At 37.2% G+C, this 24010-nt stretch overlaps 1 protein-coding gene across 3 annotated transcripts in view; it reads right to left on the reverse strand.

Moving 5' to 3' along the window:
• LOC120099768 (sulfotransferase 2A1-like) overlaps positions 1-24010 on the reverse strand; it is a 56990-nt gene that overhangs the window by 24510 nt on the left and 8470 nt on the right. For all 3 annotated transcript variants that reach the window (XM_087606705.1, XM_087606706.1, XM_087606700.1), the window contains exon 3: positions 23407-23533. In XM_087606705.1, coding sequence (XP_087462831.1) covers positions 23407-23533 — 127 coding nt within the window. The remainder of the gene's footprint in view (positions 1-23406; positions 23534-24010) is intronic.

Below are 24010 nucleotides of genomic sequence, written 5' to 3' on the forward strand. Positions count from 1 at the left end.
ACTCCTAAAGAAATAGAAGGAGTCATTAAAGTTCTCCCAACCAAAAAGAGCCCATGTCCAGATGGTTTCAGTGCAGAATTCTATCAGACCTTCATAGAACACCTCATGCCAATACTACCCAAACTATTCCACAAAATTGAAACAGATGAAGCTCTACCGTATCCCTTCTATGAAGCCACAATTATTCTTATACCTAAGCCACACAAAGACCCAACAAAGAAAGAGAACTTCAGATCAATTTCCCTTATGAATATTGATGAAAAGTACTCAATGAAATTCTGGCAAACAGAATCCAAGAGAACATCAAAACAATCATCCATCATGATCAAGTAGGCTTCATCCCAGGCATGCAGGGATGGTTTAGTATACAGAAAACCATCAACATAATCCACTATATAAACAAACTGAAAGAACAAAACCACATGATCATTTCATTAGATGCTGAGAAAGCATTTGACGAAATTCAACACCCCTTCATGATAAAAGTCCTGGAAGGAATAGGAATTCAAGGCCCATACCTAAACATGGTAAAAGCCATATACAGCAAACCAAGCCTGAGATTACATCTTATATTTGTCAGAATGGCTAAGATTAAACTTCACATGACAGATTCTGGTGAGGATGTGGTAAAAGGTGAATAGTTCTTCATTGCTTGTGGAATTGCAGGCTCATACAATCACTCTGGAAATAGATCTGGCATTTTGTCAGAAAATTGGACATAGAGCTGTCTGAGGACCCAACTATACTATTCCTAGGCATATACCCAAAAGAAGCTTCAACATATAACAAGGACATGTTCTCCACTTTGTTCATAGCAGCCTTACTTATAATAGCCAGAGGATGGAAGGAACTCAGATATCCCTCAATGGAGGAATAAATACAGAAAGTATGATAAATTTTTACTATGCATTACTACCCAGTTATTAAAAATAATCACTTCATGAAATTTGCAGGCAAATTGAAGAAACTTGAAAATAGTATACTAAGTAAGGTATCCAAATTATAAAAGAGCTCCCCTGGTATGTTCTCACTGTTAAGTGAATATTAGCCAAAAAGAAGCCCAGAATACCTACAATATAACTCACAGACCATATGAAACCAAAGAAGAAAGAAGATCACATCCAAGTGTGGATGCTATAGTATTGCTCAGTAGGAGGAAGAGAATAATCTCTGGGAACTAGAGAGAGAGTGGAATCATGGAGTAAGAGAAGAGGGGGAGCTAAAAGGGGGGTAGGTTCAGATATAGGAGAAGATGGGGAAGAAGTACAGAGAGTTAGAAATTGGTAAGTAGGTATGTAGCAGTAGGGAAGGGGAACTGAGTGTAGCCACTATAAAGTCCCAGATGCCAGGGACCCAAGAGGTTCCCAGGACCCAAAATGGAGTACGTTAACTGAAATAACCAACAAAGGGGAGAGAGAACCTGTAGAGACCATATCCAGTGGATAGGCATGGCCCCCTGTTGAGGAATGGGGGTCCAACCACCCACATCAATTTTATTAATACAGAATTCCTCCTATCAATAGTAAATGCAGGGTCAAAGAGTGGAGCAGAAACTGAAGGAAAGGCCATTCAGAGACTTCCCCACCTTTGGATCTGTCCTATCAGCTGACAATAAACCCAGATACTATCACTGATGCCAAAATGTGCTTATTGATAGGAGACCGGTATAGTTGTCCCCTGAGATGCTTTACCAGATCTGGACCAAAATAGATGCAGATGTACACAGCCAAACATTGGACAGAGCCTTGGGAACCTGATGGGGAAGTTAGTGTGAGAACTATAGGACCTGAAAGGTTTTCCAACCATATAGAAAGAACAACCATATTAACCAATCAACACCCCAATGCTCCCTGGGACTAAAGTACCAACAAAAGTGTACATAGTGAGAACCCATGGATCCAGCTGGATATGTAGAAGAGGATTGCCTTATCTGTATCCTATGGAGGGAAACCTCTTGATCCTGTGGAGATTTGGTGACCTAGGATACAGGTATGCTAAAGAACTGATGCAGGAGTGTGGGTGGGCCAATGGGTGAGCACCACCGTAGAGGCACTAGAGAGGGAGCAAGGGATAGTGGGCTTGTGGGGGGAGGGCTAGGGAGGGAAATAACATTTGAAATGTCAATAAATAGACTAACCAATAAAAAATTACAAGATCAGGAAGGAAAAGGACAGAAACTGAGAAACTTCAAAAAATCATCACATCCTAATACAAAAGCCCATACTCTGAAAACTGGAAAATATAGATAAAATAAATGACTTTTTTAGTAGATAGTATATACCAACTTTAAGTCAAGTGTAAATAAACTCTCTAAAATTCCCATATCACTAAAGGATATAGAAGATATTTTAAGAAACCTCCCAATCAAAAAAAGTCCAAGGCCAGATGACTTCAGAACAGAATTCTACCAGACTTTCCAAAAAGATTTAACACCAATACTGCTCAAACTGTTCCATAAAAATATAAACAGAAGGAACATTACATAATTAATTATCTGAAGCCACAATTACTCTGATATCTAAATCACGCAAAGGCCTAAAACCGAAAGAGAGCTTCTGAGCAGTTTCACTTATGAATACTGATACAAAAATAATACAATTCTAGCAAACCCAATCAAAGAACACATCAAAGCTATCATTCACCACAATCATTATAGGTTTCATGGCATGATACAAGGTTGGTTCAATATACAAAAATCCATCAGTGTAATCCATTGCCATGACCATCTCATTAGATGGTAAAAAGAATTGGACAAAATACAACATGTCTTCATGTTAAAAGAAGAGATCAGGAATTCAAGGCCCATACCTAAACCTAATAAATGGAATATATAGAAAATCAACAACCAGTATCAAATTAAATAGAGAGATATTTGAAGCATTCACGTTAAAATCAGGGACAAGAGAAGGCTGACCACTCTCCCTGTATCTGTTCAATATAGTACTCAAATGTCTATGTAGAGTAATATGGCAAGAAAAGGAGACCAAACTGGCAAATAAGAAGAAAAGATGTACCTATTTGCAGATGATATGTGAGTATACATAACAACCTGAAACATTCGACCATAGAATTTCTACAGCTAAAAAAACAACTTCAGCCATTTGGATGGACATAAAATTAAGTCAAACACATCAGTAGCCTTTCTTTATAGAAATGATAAATGGGCTGAGAATGAAAACAGCACTCTTCATAATAGTCACAAATAATTTAAACTATCTTAGGATGACTCTAACAAATCAAGGAAAATATCTGTGTCTTCATTAGTGTTTTAGTGCTGTGGCTGTGAATAGATTGTAACCAAGACAACAGTTAAAAGAAATTGCAACTTTTAATTAGGGCTGGTTTTCAGGTTTAGAGGTTCAGGCCATTTTCATTAAATTGAAAACATGATAGCAATTAGGCAGTCATGTTGTAGGAGGAACTGAAAATTCTACATCTTCATCTGAAGTGTGCTTGCAGAACACTGCTTCCAGGCATCTAGGATGAAGATCTTAAAGTCCACACCCATAAGTATACACATAATCCAAAACGGCCACACTAACTACAACAGGGCCATATCTTCTAATAGTGTTACACCCTGGGCCAAGCATATACAAACTATAATAGTTTGTATGTTGTATGACAAGAACTTCAAGTCTCTCAAGAAAATGGAGAGATCACCCACGTACCTGGATTGACAGGATTAACATTGTAAAAATGACGACCCTATCAAAAGCAATCTACAGATTCAAGTTAAACCCAATCAAAATCCAAACACAATTCTCCAAAGACATGAAAAGAGCAATTCTCATTTTTTATGGATAAATAAAAAATTCAAGGATAGTAAAATCAATTATTAACAAAAAAGAACCTCTGGAGGAGAAACAATCCCAGACCGCCAAGTATATTACAGAGCAACTGTGATAAAAACTCCATGGTATTATTGCAGGGACAAGTTGATCAATGAAATAATATTGAAGATCAGAGTTAAAACAACACACATGAGTTCATTTATCTTTGACAAAGAAGTCAAAAATATACAGTGGAAAAAAGAAAGCGTCTTCAATAAATGGTGCAGGTCTAACTGGGAGTTGGTGTGTAAAAAATGAAAATATACCCATTCTGTACTTGTATTTGATATGTATTGTGTTACATTTCAAATATAATCCCCTTTCCTGGTTTTGGTTTCCTGTCCATAAACTACCTATCCTATCACCCTCCACCTTCTTTTATGAGTATGCACCACAACCTCACACCCTATCCTTCCTCCCCCCCATGACAATCCCCTACACAGGGGGCGGGCCAGTCTTGGCAGAACCAAGAGCATTACCATCCACTGGTGCCCAACCAGGCCATCCTCTGCTGTACATGCAGCTGGCGCCATGGGTCTGTCCATGTGTACTCCTTTGGAAGTGGTTTATTCCATGGAAGCTTTGGTTGCTTGGTATTGTTGTTGGTATGAGGTTGCCCCTTTAGCTCCTTCAATCCTTTCTCTAACTCCTTCAATGGGAATCCAATTCTCAGCTCAATGGATGTCTGCTAGCATTAGCCACTATATATGTCATGTTCTGGCAGGTCCTCTCAGGAAACAGCTATATCAGTCTCCTGCAGGCCTGCATTTCATGGTATAAGCAATAGTGTATAGGTTTGGTGGGTTTAGACCCATTTTTATCTCACTGTACAAAGCTCAAGTTCAAGTGGATTAAGGACTTCCACATAAAACAAGTTACACTGAATCTAATAGAATACAAAGTATAAAAGAGTCTTGAACACATTGGCATGGTAGTACATTTTCTAAATTTAATTCCAATGGATCATGCTCTAAGATCAAGAATTGATAAATTGAACGTCATTAAAATAGAAAGCTTCTGTAAGGCAAACGACACAATCAATAGGACAAAGCAGCAACATGCTGATTGGGAAAAATATCTTCACTAACCCCACATCTGATTGAGAGCTAATATCAAACACATAAAAAGAACTCAAGAAGCTAACATCTAAAGCTCAAAAAAAATACCAGTAAAAATGGGGTGTAGAATGAAAGAGAGAATTCACAGCAGAGGAATCTCAAGGGTCCAAAAAGCACTTAAAGAAATATTAACAAAATATTCACAAAACAGTCCTCAATAGATACAAGAAGATTGAAGTAAGTCCTTCCATCCTATCTGATCACAATGGACTATTGCTGTTGTTTTCAACAACAGCAAAAACAACAGAAAGCCCAAATACACTTGAAAGCTGAACTATGCTGTAATCAATGATAACTTGGTCAAGAAAAAAATTAAAGAAATTAAAGACTTTTTAGAATTTAATGTAAATGAAGGCACAACATACCACAACATATCAAACACAATGAAAGCAGTGGTAAAAGGAAAACTCAGAGCACTATTTACCTCCAGAATGAGACTGGAAAAAGTATACACTTGACTGCACACCTGAAAACTCTGAAACCAAAAGGAGTAGACGCTGGCAAATAATCAAACTAAGACCAAAAATCAACCAAGTAGAAACAAAAAGAAATATTCAAAGAATCAACAAAACCAGGTGTTGGTTCTTTGAGAAAATCAACAAGATAAATTATTAACTAGACTAACCAGAGGACACAGAGACGTTATCAAAATTAAGAGAGTCAAAAATAAAAATGGAGACATAACAAAAGAAACTGAGGAAATTCAAACAATTATCAGATCCTACTACAAAAGGCTATACTGAAAAGAACTGGAAACTATGGATGAAATGTACCAATTTCTAGACAGATACCAGGTACAAAAGTTAAATCAGGATTAAATAAACCATCTGAGGAGTCTCAAAACCCCTAAAGAAAGAGAAGCAGTCATGAAAATTCTCCCAACCAAAAAACCTCCAAGGACCAGATGGACTTAATGCAGAACACTATCAGACATTCAAAGAAGACCTACTACCAATACTCTTCCAAATATTCCACAAAATAGAAACAGAAGGAACACTACTCAATTTGCTCTATGAAACCATAATTATGTTCATACCTAAACCACACAAAGACACAAAAAAGAGAACATAAGACCAGTTTCCCTTATTAATATCAGTGTAAAAATACACAAAAATCTAAACAAATGGAATCCAAAACATATCAAACAATTATCCATCATGATCAAGTAGGCTTCATCCCATGGATGCATGGACACTTCAATATAGAGAAATCTATCTATGTAATCCAGAGAGTGTAATGGAGGGGATCTTGAAGCAATTCCACTAAAATCAGGGACTATACAAAGCTGCCTACTCTTTCCCTACCTATTTAATATAGTACATGAATTCGTACTTAGAGCAACTAGACAACAAAAAAAGAGGTCAAAGGATACAAATTGGAAAGAAATAATTCAAAATATCACTATTTGCAGTTGATATGACAGTATATTGAAGTGACCACAAAAATTCCACCATAGAAAATGTACACATGATAAACAACTTCAGCAAAGTGACTGGATATAAAACTAACTCAATCAGTAGCCTTCTTGTACTCAAATGACAAACAGGCTGAGAAAGAAATTAGGGAAATGACACCCTTCAAAATAGCCACAAATAGTATAAATGCCTTGGTGTGATTCTAACCAAGTAAGTTAAAATTCTGTATGACAAGGGTTTCAAGACTCTGAAGAAAAAAATTGAAAAAGATTTCAGAAGATGGAAAGATATTTCTTGCTCATGGATTGTCAGGATGAACATACTGAAAATTGGACTCCTGCCAAAAGCCATTCACCCATTCAATGCAATCTCCATCAAAATTCCAACTCAATTATTCAAAGAGTTAGAAAGTGCAATTTGCCAATTCACTTGAAGTAACAAAAAAAGATAACAAAAACTACTCTCAACAATAAAAGAACTTCTGGGGTTATCACCATCTATGACCTCCAACAGTATTACAGAGCAATCATAATATAAACTCCATAGTATTTGTAAAGAGACAGGCAATTAGACCAATAGTATATAATTGGAGACCAAGAAATGAACCCACATACCTATGGCCAATTGATCTTTGACAAAGGAGCTAAAACGATCAAGTAGAAAAAAAGACAGGATTTTCAACAAATCCTGGTGCTGGTTCAACTGGAGGTCATCATGTAAAAGAATGTGAATCAACCCATTCTTTTATTCTGTACAGTGCTCAAGTTCAACTGAATCAAGAACCTCCAGATAAAACCAAATTCAGTGAAACTAATAACACAGAAATTGAGGAAGAGCCCTGAACATATGGGCACAGGAGAAATTTTCCTGAACAAAACACCAATGGCTTATGCTTTAAGAACAAGAATCAACAAATAGGACTTCATAAAATTGCAAAACCTATGTAAGACAGATGACAGAATGACAACCAACAGATTAAGAAAAGATCTTTGCAAATCCCATATCCATTAGAGGGCTAATATCCAATATATACAAGAAACTAAAGAAGTTAGACTCGAACCAAATAAACCTATTTAAAAATTGGGTACAAAGCTAAACAAACAGAGGTACATAAAATAGGTGTGAAGCATATGAAGAAATTTTCAACATCATTAGGCAACCAGGAAATTCATATCAAAAAACCACATAGATTCTACCTCACACCAGTCAAAATAGCTAAGATTAGAGACTCATGTGACTGCAGATGCTGGCAAGGCTGTGGAGAATGAGCAACAATCCTCCATTGTTGCTGGGATTGAAAGCTGGTACAACCACTCTGGCAATCGGTCTCGAAGTTCCTCTGAAAATTGAACATAACACTACTGAGCAGAACTATAGCACTCCTGGCACATACCCAAAAGATGCTCCAACATATAAGAAGTCCACATTGCTACACTATGCTCATAGCAGTATTATTTATAATAGACAGAAGATGGAAAAAGCACAGGTGTCCTTCAACAGAGGAATGGATTTGGAAAATGTGGGGTATTTACCAAGTGGCTTAGTACTCAGCTATTAAAAACAATGACTTTATGAAATTCATAGGCAAATGGATGGAACTAGAAAATATCATCCGGAGTGAGGCAACCCAATCACAAAAGAGACATATTATGCACTCATTGATAAGTGGATATTAGCCCAAAAGCTCAGCTCAGAAAAATTCACAACACATGTAGGTCAAGCAGAAGGAAGACCAAAATGTGGATGCTTTTGTTCTCCTTTGTAGGCATTACAAGATACAGGAGGAAATATAGGGAAAAATACTGGAGTACAGACTGAAAGAAAGGCCATCCAGAGATTTCCCCACCTGGGTATCCATCGCATAGACAGCTACAAACCCAGTCACTATTGCTGATGCCAAGAAGTGCTTGCTGACATGAGCCAGATACAGATGTTTCCTGAGAGGTTCTACCAGATCCTCACTGATACAGATGCGGATGCTTGCAGTTAATCTTCAGACTGAACACAGGAACCCCAATAGAGGACTTAGAAAAAAGACTGAAGGACCTGAAAAGATTTGTAAGCCCATAGGAAAAACAACAATATCAACTATTCAGAACCCCCAGAGCTCACAGGGACTAAAATCACCAACCAAAGAATACACATGTAGAGACCCATGGCTCAAGCTGCATATGTACAGAGAATCTCATTGTCCAGCATTAATCGGTGTATAATCCCTTGATCCTGTGAAAACTCATTTCCCCAGTGTATAAAGAATGCCAGGGTGGTGAGCTGGGAGTGGATTGGTAGTAGGGTAAGCATTCTCATAGAAGCATGATGTCAGGGGATGGTAGAGGGGGGAACCATAAAAGGAGATAACATTTGATATTTAAATACATAAAATATCCAATAAAATGTGAATCAAAAAATAAAGTGTAACATATAGTGTGAGGCTTCACAGGGTCCTTTAAAATAACACACACACACACACACACACACATATATATATATATATGTATATATATATATATATATATATATATATATATATATATATTATATAAACATTAGCCTGGATATCATTAATTTTGGTAAATTTATTTGAATTTACTTTACAACAAATTTTTTTAAAAATTTATATTATTTTAAAATTAGTAATAAGAAAATGTGGGGAAAACTGTTGGGAGTACATAGTCACACAGTAACTATTGAAATCACTGGGCATTTTACTCAAAAACCCTGAAAATATATTTTACTGGAGCAGTTGTACAATATTAAGTATATACACAAACTACTTAGGTTTATACTACTATATACAGGTGCATATTACTATGTGCTTAGGTGTATACTACATACATATATATCACTGTATATTTAGGTGTATACTACTATATAGTTAAGTGTACACTATTATATACTTAGGTGTATTATACTACATTCTTAGGTGTATGCTACTATGTAGTTAGGTGTATACTCCTACACACAAAGATACATACAAGTAACAGGTATTTGAAAATCTGTGTTCCTTTCAACTGAACTCACAATAGCTTGGAAATAGGTTCAGCCTATGTGCCCATCAACTAAAAAATAGATAATGAAATTGTGATGTGTATACATAATAAAATTACATTCAGCTATAAGAATGAATCTATGAGCTTCTTAGGAAATTAAATGTAAGTGAAAATGTACTTAATGAAGTAACACAGGGAAAGATAGACAAGTTGTATATATTCTCTGTCATATGAGCATTCTAGATAATTTCTTAGTGTGTTTAATCTGAAGTTCACATAAAGGACAGAAATCTAGAAAGGGGCCATTAGAAGGAGAACAAGAACAAAATACCTAAGGAAAGAGAGATACAAAAATACTTATAATATGGAATGGAGAGAATGAATATGAGAATGAGGTGGTATATGAATATGGGGTGTTAATATGAAGGATAATTAAACAAAACCAAGAATATATGAAGATGCATTATGGAAACTCACTAGTTTGTAAGCTCATTAATATATTAGTCAAGGCACCTTTCATAGGTAGAAAATGCTGCTTGTAGAAGTAATAGGTTGGTAAACGAAAACTTTATTGATAGTGTTGGGAAAACTCCCTAGGAGTTATTGCCTGAAAGATCCAAATAATAGAGGCAATTTTCATTTTTGTCAGACCCACAAAATTTAGTTGGCAATAGCCCATTACTAAAGACATACTTATATACTTGTCAGGATATAAAGAAAGCAAACTGGGAGGAACCTGCTGGTTTTTGCCTGTGCCCATAACAGAACTGAATGAGTCCAACAGTTCCCTCGCACCCAAATTCCATGGGAGAGAGAGCTGGACCCAAGAAGTGCGTAAAATCCTGACACCTAAGGAGAGACATCCACTTCTGTCCACATTCCTGGCCCAAGAGGAACCTCTCTGGTGGCCCCTGGATACAAGAATATAGGAACAGTTGGCAGACGGAACCTGCTAGTTTCTGCCTGTGCTGGAACTGACCTGAACCAGTTCCAACAGCTCCCTGCACCCAAATCCTATGGGGGGAAAAGCTGGACCCTCAGAAGTGCAGACAATCCTGATATGTCAGGGGAGACTGCCACTTCTCACATTCCTGATCCAAGAGGAACCCATGTAGTTCCCTCTGTGCCTTCTGGTTACAGGAACCTATGAGCATTCAGGTTCAGGACCCTTCATGTTTCTGCCTATACTGGGAGCTGAAAGCAAATCACCAGCAGCACCTGCACACCTGAAAGAAGAGGTAAGAACAACTCTTCTTCACTCAGAAACCTGCCTGGAGGCTTCAGATCACACAAACAGAGGAGAAGCCCTCCGATCCCAGATGAAGCTGAAAGAAAACAGGTCTACATGATTGCTGAAACACAGATCAACAGGAGGGTCAAGCCACTTTCAGAGACAACAAAACAAGTGAACACCAGAGACAACCTGATGGAAAAGACAAGTGCAAGAAGCAAAGCAACAGAAACTAAGACTACTTGGCATCATCAGAGCCCAGTTCTCCCACCAAAGCAATTACTGGATATCCTAACACACCCTCAAAACAAGGTTTATTTTTAAATCACATCTCATGATGATGATAGAGGACTCTAAGAAGAACATAAATAATTCCCTTAAAGAAATATAGGACTACACAGGAAAACATGTTGTATCCCTTAAAGAGGAAACACAAAAATCCTTTAAAGAATTACAGGAAAACACAGCGAAACAGGAGACAAACTGAACAAAACCATCAAGAATTTTAAAATGGATAAAGTAAAACAATAAAGGAAGCATAAAAGGAGAAACACTGGAGATAGAAAACCTAGGAAACAGATCAGGAAACATAGACACAAGCATCAACAACAGAATACAAGAAATAGATGAGAAATTCTTAGGGGCAAAATATACCATTGAAAACATTGATATAACCATCAAAGATAATACAAATGCAAAAGGCTCCTAACAAAAGGCATCCAGGAAATCACGAACACAGTGAAAAGATAAAAACTAAGGTTAATAGCTGTAGAAGAGAGGAAACATTCTACATAAAGGGCTAGTAAATATCTTCAACAAAATTATAGAAGAAAATTTCCCTAACCTAAAATAAGATATGCCCTTAAAACTAACAGAAATTACAAACCAAATGGATTTAACAGATGTTTATAGAACATTCCATCCTAAAACAAAAGGATATACATTCTTCTCACCACCTCATGAAACCTTCTCCAAAATTGACCATATAATCCATCACAAAACAGGACTCAACAGATACAGGAAGACATAAAAAAATGTATCCTATCAGATCACCATGCACTAAGACTGGTCTTCAATAACAACAATAATGACAGAAAGCCCACATATACATGGAAGTTGAACAATGTTCTACTCAATGATAACTGGGTCAAGGAAGAAATAAAGAAATTAAAGACTTCTTAGAATTTAATGAAAATGAAGATACACCATTCCCAAACTTATGGGACACAATGAAAGCGGTACTAAGAGTAAAACTCATAGCTATGAGTGGCTGCGAAAAGAATGAGGAAAGAACATATGTCAGCAGCTTGACAGCACACCTAAAAGCTCTAGAACAAAAAGAAGCAAATACACCCAGGAGGAGTGGAAGGCAGGAAATAATCAAACTCAGAGCTGAAATCAACCAAATAGAAACAAATAGGACTATACAAAGAATCAACAGAACCAAAAGTTGGTTCTTTGAGAAAATCAACAAGATAGATAAACCTTTAGTCAGACTAACCAAAGGTCACATAGAGTGTATCCAAATTAATAAAATCAGAAATGAAAAAGGAGACATAACATCAGAATCTGAAGAAATTTAAAAAATCATCAGATTCTACTACAAAAGCCTAAGTTCAACAGAACTAGAAAATCAGAGAAAATGGAAATTTTTCTGGACAGATAACAGGTACCAAAGACAGATCAGGAACAAATAAACCATCTAAACAACTTCATAACCCTAAAGAAATAGAAGCACTCATTAAAAGTCTCCCAACCAAAAACAGCCCAGGTTCAGACGGGTATAGTGCAGAATTCTATCAGACCTTCATAGAAGACCTCATGCGAATACTGTCCAAACTATTGAACAAAATAAAAACAGATGGGGCACTACCAAATTCCTTCTATGAAGCCACAATTACTCTTATACCAAAACCACACAAAAACCCAATAATGAAAGAGAACTTCAGACCAATTTCCCTTATGAATATTGACACAAAAATGCTCAATAAAATTCTTGCAAACCAAATCCAAGAACACAACAAAATGATCATCCATCATGATCAACTAGGCTTCATCCCAGGGATGCAGGGATGGTTTAATATACGAAAATCCATCAATGTAATCCACTATATAAACAAAATCAAAGATAAGAACCACATGATCATGATCGTCATTAGATGCCGATAAAGCATTTGACAAAATTCAACACCCCTTCATGATAAAAGTCCTGGAAAGAACAGGAATTCCAGGTCCATATCTAAACATAGTAAAAGCAATATACAGCAAACCAGCAGCTAACATCGAACTAAATGGAGAGAAACTTGAAGCAATTCCACTAAAACCAGTGACTAGACAAGGCTGCCCACTCTCTCCCTACTTATTAGAAGTCCTAGCCAGACCAATCAGACAGCAAAAGGAGGACAAAAGGATAAAAATTGGAAGGGAAGAAATCAAAATATCACTATTTGCAGACAATATGATAGTGTACTTAAGTGACCCCAAAAGTTCCACCACAGAACTACTTAACCTAATAAGCAACTTCAGCAAAATGTTGGGGTATAAAATTAACTCAAACAAATCAGTAGTCTTCCGCTTTTCAAAGGAAAAACACTCAGAGAAAGAAATTAAGGAAATGACACCCTTTACAATAGTCCAAAATAACATAAAAATATCATGGTGTGACTTTAACCAAGCAACTGAAAGATCGTAATGACAAGAACTTCAAATCTCTGTAGAAAAAAATGAGGAAAATCTCAGAAGATGAAAAGATCTCCCATGCTCATGGATTGGCAGGATTAATATAGTAAAGATGGCCGTTTTGCCAAAAGCAATCTACAGATTCAACGCAATCCACATCAAAATTCCTACTCAGTTCTTTATAGAGATAGAAAGAGCAATTTGCAAGTTCATTTGGAATAACAAAAAACCCAGAATAATGAAAAATATACTTAACAATAAAAGAACTTCTGGGGGAATCACCATCCCTGACTTCAAGCAGTATTACAGAGCAATAGTCATAAATATTGTATGGTATTGGTACAGAGACAGGCTGGTAGATCAGTGGAACAGAATTGGAGACCCATAAATGAACCCACATACCTAAAGCCACTTGATCTTTGACAAAGATGCTAAAACCATCCAATGGCAGAAAGATAGCATTTTCAACAAATGGTGCTGGTTCAATTGGAGGTCAGCATGTATAAGACTGCAATTGATCCATTCTTATCACCATATACAAAACTTAAGTCCAAGTGCATCAATGACCACCACATCAAACCAGATACTCTCAAAGTAATAGAAGAAAAAGTGGGGAACAGTCTTGAATACTTGAGCACTGGGGGAAATTTCCTGAACAAAACACCAATGGCTCATTCTTTAAGATCAAGAATCAACAAATGAGAATTCATAAAACTGCAGGGCTTTTGTTAAGTAAAAGACACTGTAATTAGGACAAAACAGCAACCAACAGGTTGGGAAAAGATCTTTATCAATACTACATCTGATGGAGGGCTATTATTCAAAATATACAGAGAACTCAAGAAGTTAGACTGCAGAGAGCCAAATCATCCTATTAAAAAAAATGGGGTACAGAGCTAAATGAAGTATTCTCAGCTGAGGATTACCCAATGGCCAAAAGCACCTTAGGAAATTTTCTAGATCCTTAGTCTTCAGGGAAATGCAAATCAAAACAACCCTGAGATTCCACCTCACAACAGTCATCATGGCTAAGATAAAAAACTCAGGTGACAGCAGATACTGGTGAGGATGTGGAGAAAGAGGAACACTCCTCCATTGTTCGTGGGATTGTAACCTGGTACAACCACTATGGATATCAGACTGGAGGTTCCTTAGAAAATTGGACGTTACACTACTTGAGGTCCCAGCTATACCTCTTTTGGGCATATACCCAAAAGATGCTCTAACATACAACAAAGACACATGCTCCACTGTGCTCCTAGCAGCCTTATTTATAATAGCCAGAAGCTGGAAAGAACCCAGATGCCCTTCAACAGAGGAATGGATTCAAAAAATGTTGTACATATACACAATGGAGTACTACTGAGCTATGAAATACAATGACTTCATGAAATTCATAGGCAAATAGAATGAACTAGAAAATATCTTCCTGAGTGAGGTTACTCAATCACAGAAAAACACACTTGGTATGAACTCATTGATAATTGGATATTAGACAAAAAGCTCAAATTATCCAAGATGCAATCCACAGACCACGGGAAGCTAAAGAAGGATGACCAAAATGAGGATGTTCCCACTCCTTCTTAAAAGGAGCAAAAATATCCATAGGAGGTGATGTGGAAGCAAAGTCTAGAGCAGTGACTCAAGGAATGGCCATTCAGAGCCTGACCCACATGTGGTCCATATATATACAGCCACCAAAACTAGATAAGCTTGATGAAGCTAAATATGCATGCTGAAAGGAACTGGGTATAGATCTCTCCTGAGAGACACATACAGAGTCTGTCCAAAACAGAGGTCAATGCTAGCAGCAAAACACAGAACTAAGAAGAGGACCCCCTTGGGGGGAATTAGAGGAAGTATTGAAAGTGGTGAAGCAGCTTGCAGCCCCATATAAACAACACCGGCAACCAACCAGAGATTCCAGGGACTAAACCACTACTGAAAGACTATACATGGACTGACCCAGGGCTCCAACTGTATATGTAGCAGAGAATAACCTTGTTGGGGCACCAGTGTAAGGGAAAGCCCTTGGTCTTGTCAAGGTTGGACCCCAGGCATGGGAATATGGGGAACAATTAGGGGGATATGCATATGGGGAGGGGGAGGGGAGGGAATGGGCGCTTATGCACAGGAAACTGGGAAGGGGAATAACCTTTGAAATGTAAGTAAAAAAGCTATATCTAATAAAAAATTTAAACAAAAAAAGACAGATGCCCTTAAACAAACAAGAAGCCTTCAGAACTCAAAATAGTACGGACCAGAAATGAAATTCTTCTCATCACAAAATAGTTAAAACAACAAAGGCACAAAACAAAGAAAAAATATTAAAAGCATTTCAGGAAAAATGTCAAGTAATTTACCTAATTAGACCTATCAAACTCATATCAGACTTCTCACCAGAGAACATAAAAGTTATAGGATCCTGTGCAGAAGTCATAGAGACCCTAAGAGAACACAAATGCCAGCCCAGGCTTGTACATCCGGCAAAACTCTCCATTAACATAAATGGAGAAACCAAAATACTCCATGATAAAAGCAAATTTCTACAAAATCTTTCTACAAATCCAGCCCTACAAAGGATAATAAATGGAAAACTCCAACACAAGGAAGGAAACTACACCCTAGTAAAAGCAAAAAAGTAATCTCCTTACAAAGAATCCAAAATAAGAGAGATACACAATCAAAATTCCACCTAAAACAAGAACAAGAACAAAAACAAAAATAACAGAAAACAGCAATCATAATTACTTAATATCTCTTAACATCAATCAACTACATTCCCCAATTAAAAAACATAGACTAAGAGACCAGATTTGTAAAGAGGACCCAGCATTTTGCTGTGTACAGAAAACACACCTCGGTAAGAAAGACAGGCACTACCTCAAAGGAAGAGGCTGGAAAACAAATTTCCCTGCAAATGGTCCAAAGTAAATAGCCAGAGTGGACATTCTAATATTGAATAAAAATCAGCTATCAACCAAATGTTAGCAGAAAACATGAGGAAGGACACTTCATATTCATCAAAGGAAAAAATTCACCAAGATGAACTCCCAAAACTGAATTATTAAACTACAAATGCAAGGGCATCTACATTCATAAATGAAAGCTTACTAAATCTCAAAGCACTCATTGTACCTCAGACAATAATAGTAGGAGATTTCGATGCCCCACTCTCATCAATGGTTAGATCATAGAAACAGAAAATAAACACAGACCAGTGAAACTAACAGTAGTTATCAACCAAATGGATTTAACAGATATAGAATATTTCATCCTAGAGCCAAACAATATACCTTCTTCTCAGCACCTCATATAACCTTCTCCAACATTGACCATATAATTGGTCAAAAAACAGGACTAAACAGATAGAAATAGATTTAAATAATCCCAGTGCAGGGAAATGTCAGACGGTTTTGAATTGGGGTAGTTAGTGAAGAGGAACACCCTCATAGAAGAAGGTGTGGGGATGGGATAGAGGTTTATGTCCAGCAAACCAGGAAAGTGAATAACATTTGAAATGTAAATTAAAAATAGCCAGTAAAAAAGAAAGAATACTGGGAATAGGTTGGATTATGCTTTCCTGCTGAATTATTCCGTCACAATAGTAGGCAGTCTGCTATTAGGTTGTCTGTGGGATGATATTTTCTTGGGAGAGTATTAGGCAGCAGAGACACTGGGCTGCCACAGAGTTAGGATGTATATTTCTGGCATGGTAAAGCCTGCCTTGGGAGATAGATGGGTAGGGAGACTGTTGACAGGATCAGAGAGAGGCTTTCGGCAGTGTTTTATGGGATGGAGCAGAGCGGGGGAGATGATTTGCTGTCTGAGATTAATATATCTATCAGATATCTTGGGGCACTGCAGTGCTGGATCTAGTGGGGGTAAAAGGCAGCATTTTATTATTTTAATTTCATAGCAATAGTACCCAATGCTTATATTATTACTCTGGGAGAGAGTGCAAGATGGCCAACAAACCTGCTAGACGAGAATCCACTAGTAATCCTAAGAGTTGAGAGAAAGTTTTGTTTTCTACATAAGAGGAGGCCAGCACCATGTCTAGTCATGTGATGTCTCAATCAAGGGGATTTAAACATAGAAACAGAAACAAGCAGGGCTGGCAGGGTGTAGGTCTCCTGTTTTATAATAAGTAGTTACAGCTCAAAGAGTTAGAGATAAAAGCTACTTTTTAAAGAAAGTCTTTCAGCATACTCATATACCTTCTAATGTCTCTCCTCAGGAATTTTGGGTTGAAATCCTAGTTAGACAAGCTATGTCTTAATGACAGGTATTATTAGAATGTGATTCAGTTTGTTTTAAGGAGAGTACAGAGATTACCCAAATCTCATTGGGATTTTCATCTGGAGTTCTGATCTTAGATAGGGAAAAATTAGTCACTGACTTCAAGTAGAGAATTGTGATATTTAAAAGGTATTAGGGTTAAATAAAATCTGAGGCTCCAGGTAGAGAGCTTGAGAGATCGATATATTTGGGGCAAATGTTCTGGTGTAATAAGTTGATTATTGATATGGGAATTGATAGAAGGTGTATAATTTGTTTTATGAATTATGAAACTAACGGCCATATCACTCGTTGATGCCAACTAGCGAAGGTTTGTGGTTATTCTTGATACTTACCACAATAGATTCTCTTAACATGTGCTCCATATGAATTTTGGGATAATTTCCTGATGTGACAGATTACAAAGAAAAAAAAGACCTATGAGGCTCATACACTATTGTTTACTTTACTTCCTTTTAAAAAAGTCTTTAATCTTCATAATGGGTGTGACTTTGAGTTTTGTGGTTATACTATTACTCTGGAAGAGAGTGAAAGATACATACTTTCCTGTAATAGACTAAGGAGCACAGTAATCTGGGGGAACAGTTTTGGTTTTGTGTTTTTAAAAAGTGTGATTAGGCTCCGGAAACCTAACAGAGCCATACTGATCAGATCTGAGAGAGGGAGACATCATGAAAAACTAGATACAGGAGAATCAAACAAAAGATATCTCTTTTCTAAACTTCTGTCTTGAGAATTATCTTCTACAGTATGTACCTACTTGGATTCCTGGTCTCAAGGACTTTCACATTCATCCAGTTAAGACACACATCTGATTACAACATTTGCTTACTTCTTCCTACCACCTACCCACAAGGATATCTCAATGCCAATCAATGTACAGCTTGAAAAATTATTGAAGAGTCATTGCTCCAATTCCCTGGAATTTTTGGGAACTGAAAGTGGTTATTCTAAAGTTGTTTTTATGAGGAATTTAGAAATAGTTGTAATTTAACAAGGAGGAATTACATAGTTTGAGTTGTACAGTCATACTCTCATTTAATAACTAAGTAAAATCCTATCTTTACTTTGCTATAGAATTTATTAGTTAAAATTTTTTAAAAGTAAAAGGTTTAGAGCCAGTCCTTCTATTGATGCCATTACAAATTTCTGAATTGATTACACATGTGAGATATGGGCCGAAGAGCAAATTCATGGCTCTAAATATGTTAGAATACATTGAAGATAAAAAGATAATTAATGGAAAACATTCCAGATTACATTATATAGATAGATGGTTTTTGAAAATGTCAGAAATCCACAAAATATGAGATTTAAAGTTATTCATCTTTTGTTGAGACATATTTTCCCCTAAGATTTGTCCTTTGGCAGATTTAATGAAGAAATTGAGCATCTCAACCTCCAGGTGAGACAATGCTTTGTGGCTAGGCAACCACTGGACAGAAACTGTCTGTTTCATCTGCAGACTAATACAGTCCAAAATGGGACACCTTATGCAGAATACTTGGTGACTGATAATCTCTACAAAGCTACAATTGTCAGCCCCTCGATGTTTCTGCATGTCAAGAGTCTGTCAGTTGTTTTTCGGCCAGAAAGCTGAAGACTTGCATTCACATGATACTTACAGAGGACTGTGCTAGTGGAGTTTTGTCTCTACAACCTCTCAGTTCTAGAAGCCATTTTAGGCTTACTATGTCTATAGATATTTGGTCATTCTCAGATGTCTGATGGGGTTGAAGACTGATTAAAGTCTCATAGTTTATCATGCTATTTAATTCTGAAAATACATATTTTATTAGAAAGTTATCAGATAGTATACAAACTAGCCAGGATATAACATAGATTTTGAGCCTCTCTTTAGATGTAATGGATAACTAAATGTTCTGTTTAACTGATACAGTATTGAACTCGGTATTAGATATATTTTATGCTTTTAATTACAAAACAATAATACTTGTACTCAGCTTATATTGGAGAGAAAGGTTTTTTTTTAATTAGACAAGAAGGGTGAAATGTAGTATGATGTCATTACACAGGTGAAGGTAAGTACAAGATTGAACGAGGCCTGTCATTGGATGAGAAGGAAGGATGAGCAGGAGAAAAGTTTGAGGGAAGAAGAGGAGACTGGAACAGGAAGGTAGAAAACTGCCAATTAACATGGAAGCAGATGTTAAGATTCCACTCTACTTTTACAAGTTGTTATGAATGTTCTTAAGGGATGGATATATATAGGGCTTTGCATGTTTAAGTGGGCAACTATATCTTATTAATTGGAGCAGAGGTTATTGTATTGTCTGTTCTTTCTTGTGGTGATTTGAGTTTGGGAAAGTGTCTGGCAACAGAGACACTGGGCTGCCACACAGTTGGGATGCATATTTCTGGCATGATGAAGCCTGCCTTGGGAACTAGATGGGTAGAGATACTATTGACAGGCTCAGAGGAAGGACTTTGGAAATGTGTAATGGGATGGAGCAGGGCAGGTAGATGGTTTCCTGACTGAAATTACGATATCTATCTGATATTTTGGGACACTGCAATGCTTGATCTAGTCAACATAAAAGACAGTATTTGATTTTACATAATTTTACAGCAACAATTGTCCTCAACAATTACTCAGCTTTGGACACTGTGACCTATACTTCAACCAGCCTTGTAAGACATGCTCACTGATCAATAATGTCTATTGTGTTATGGGGTAAACAGTCATTTCCTGATTGCGATTGAGAAGAGTTTATAACTAGTCTACATGGTCAAACATCCACTTTGTGGAGGAAATAGACTATAGTGTTGTAGCTGTCATTCTTATTCATATAAATGAACATGATGTGAACATCAAATTATCTTCTATATAGCCATGCCTTTTGTTGCTTATATCTCTACTGTCAGTTTGATCGAATGATGTTTCTTGCAGTAGGCACGGGTAATTTCAGAGAATCAAAACTAGCCAAAGTGCTAAGAATAAGTGCCCTTTAGTGCTCACCATAAATAAAACATGTATACCCCGCAATAAAGACTAAGAAAACATCAAGTAAGAAGGCAGGAGAATGATGTAAGAGCATAAAGATGGAGTAGAATCATGTAGAATATTGTCTTCTAAATATGACATGGTCACAGCACTCTTGAACTCATAGCAGTTGTGATTACTGCTCAAGACCTCCAAAAAACTAGGCCTTTCAATATTCTATCAAGGAGATAGGAGGTGCTCCCAAATCCCTACACATTTCTTGGGGATATAGAGGCAGTATCTAGGATCAGGGATCATGAGACCTCCCTCTTCTCAGCATCTATAGGACATTACTGGTTGCTGTTAGAGGAAGATTGTTTTTCAGTAGATAAGGTACCGGTAAGATATCCATGTTCCTGCAAATGACTCCTTGCCTTGGCTCCAGTAAACAATCCTAAGGAAACTCACTGGGTCAAAAACACACATGAAGAAAAGGAATATAAAAGTGGAAAGTAGAGCTAGTTTGGAAAAGAAAAAGGATCAGCAAAAATGGGAAAAAGACAAAAAAGATAAGTGGGCTAATGCTATCAAAATACCTGCACACATGAATGGAAATATCAATAATATAACCTTTTTTAGATATAATTTATATATGTCAGTAGAATTTTTAATAAAATCAAAGTATAAAGAATCCTCTTCCCCACCTCTGAAAGTAATTTTGAGACAAAAGAAATTAGGGTTTGCAATATTTAGAAAGATGCATTTTAACAAAATGGTGGATGGTCAAGCTAATGTATAAGAATGATAAGAAGCCATTCTAAAAATGACCAAGAAAATACACACATGAGAGACACAGGAGGAAGAAAATAACATTTGTTATTTTTTTGTTGCTGTGATACAACACCATGAACAAGACATCTTAAGGAAGAGAGGGGTTGCCTGAAAAATTCAGAGGCAGATGCTCACAGTGAACTGTTTAACTAAGAACAGGGTACCCAATGGAGGAGTCAGAGAAAGAACTGAAGATGCTAAAGGGGGTTACAACCCCATAAGATGATCAATATCAACCAACCAGAACCACAGAACTTCTAGGGACTAAACCACCATCCCACACATACAAATGGATAGACCCAAGATACCAGCCACATATGTAGCAGAGGATGGCCTTGTCAGGTATCAATGAGAGGAGAGGTCCTTGGTCCTTTCAAGGCTTGATGCCCCAATGTAGGGGAATGTCAAGGCAGGGAGGTGGGAGGGACTGGGAAAGTGGGTGGGAGATCATCCTAATAGAAGCAAGGGGAGATTGTGGGTTTCTGGAGTGGAAACCAGGAAAGGGAATAACATTTGAAATGTAAATATAAATATGCCACAAAAATAAATTTAAAAAAGGAAGAGAGAGCTTGCTTATTGCAGGTAGAGCTATAGGAACAGGATGCTGGGATTTCATTGCCTCAACTACAAAGCAAGAAGTGAAGGAGTTCACCAGAAGTAACTTAAGGGTTGAACCTCTCAAAGCCCACCTGGAATGAAATATTTCCTCCAGCAAGGCCGTGCCTCATAAACTATCCATAAAAGTACCACAACTGGGAACCAAGTGCTCAAGTATGGGAGACTATGTAGAGAATTTCTTATTCAGATGATGACTAATGTCATTATCTAAGTTAGATCTGGAAAGACAAGTTAAGCCAAATGGTGCTAAATGATATGTCATGGGGCAAGCTGAGGCTGTGCCCTTTTCTTTGGTGGTGTGTGAGAACAGAAAGATTTGAAATGATGATGAGCCTTGGGCCTACAGGGTGGTTGAATGTACAGATAAAAAGGAGCCTACATAAGATACTAATAGGCTAGAGATGTAGGCCTGTTAGGTAACACACATGAAATTTGGGCTTTGAGCCCCAGTAGCAAATAAATAGTGTATACAGTAGATGCTTATAGTGCTAGAAATCAAGAGGTAGCAGAAAGAAGAACCAGGGTTTAAGGTCATCCCTGGCTATATAGACAGATCAAGGCCAACCTAAGCAATAAGGGTGACTCTATCTGAGGGCTGACTCTTAACAGTTCGGTTATGGAACCTGAATTGCTGATCCCTGTAGCCAGGTAGGACTTCCAGTGCAGGGATAAAAATAGCAATCCACTCACAAAACTTTGGCCCCAAATGTGCCCTGCCTACAAGATGTGCACGAACAGAGTTGTTGCAGAGACAGGGAGAATTTCAATCAATGACTAATGACAATTGAGATACACCATAGGCATAAATAATCGCTGGAACTATTAAATGCTCTGATATGCCTGCAGGCAGGTGTCTAGAATAACTGTACTCTGAGAAACCCCACCTAGCAGCTAACTAAAACACATATACAAATCCACAGCCAAACATTAGATAGAGCTTTGGGAGTCTTGTGGGAGAGTTGGGGAAAGGAGTGAGGGATGCAAAGAGAATAAGAACTCCAGAGGAAGATCAAAAGAGTCAACTATGTTGGACCTTTGGGCACTATCAGAGACTGAAACACGAACCAAAAATGGTTGCATGAGCTAGACCTAGGGGACCTTTACACATATATCTGGTTGATCTTCACACAGGTCCCTCAAAAACTGGAGCCAGGTCTGTCCCTGAATCTGTTTCTTGTCTGTAGAACTCATTTTCCTAACTGGGCCACCTTGTTGGGCCTCAGTGGGAGAGGATGTATCTAGTGCTGCAGATATTGATGTGCAATGATGAGAAGATAGCCTGGGTGCTCCTACATCTTCTCAGAATAGAGAAAGATGGGAAAAGGAGCTGTTGGGCATTGAGAAGAGAGGTGTGCTGGATATTGGGATATAATATGAATAAATTAATTAATTAATGAAGCAAATGTCTCTGAGTTTCCCTCATCTCCTATATTTCACAGAATACTCACCATTTCCTTTGAGGAACCATTCAACATAAGTTTCCAGTGAGTCTGGCTTCTTCGCAAGAGTTGAATTACCCCAGAAATAATAACCAGAAACAAGAACATCTCTGGGATTTCTGACGAGATAGATCACCTTAAATGGAAATACACAAGTGAAGGTCAATAATCATTGCTCATATTTAACTGGCATAATTTCTATGAAACGTCAGTCAACTATCCATGGGTTTCTAAAAACATTTATTCCTTTTATATGGACAAAACATATACATGAGTGAAAACAATCTATAATTATAATTCCCTTTTTCTAATTTTATTTGATTTGTAAAAATGGAACAACAAATGACTAGTTTATTAACAATGTAAACAGAACCCTAAACCAGACTGATTGAACAGTTGTAAAGTTAAGGTAATAATTGGTTGTCCAACAACAAATGCCCAGCCCTTGTAATATACATACAAGTGACATTATACTGTCTGAGAAGATTTAGGAATATATACATTTATTTAAAAATATATTAATTATTTATTTTAAAATTTTGCATATATATGCATATATGTATATTACAGATATGTACATAGGGATGCATACCAGGGATGCAAGAATCTCTGA

This window comes from Rattus norvegicus, chromosome 1 (genome assembly GCF_021556685.1).
Source record: "Rattus norvegicus strain SHRSP/BbbUtx chromosome 1, alternate assembly SHRSP_T2T, whole genome shotgun sequence".
NCBI lineage: Eukaryota > Metazoa > Chordata > Mammalia > Rodentia > Muridae > Rattus > Rattus norvegicus.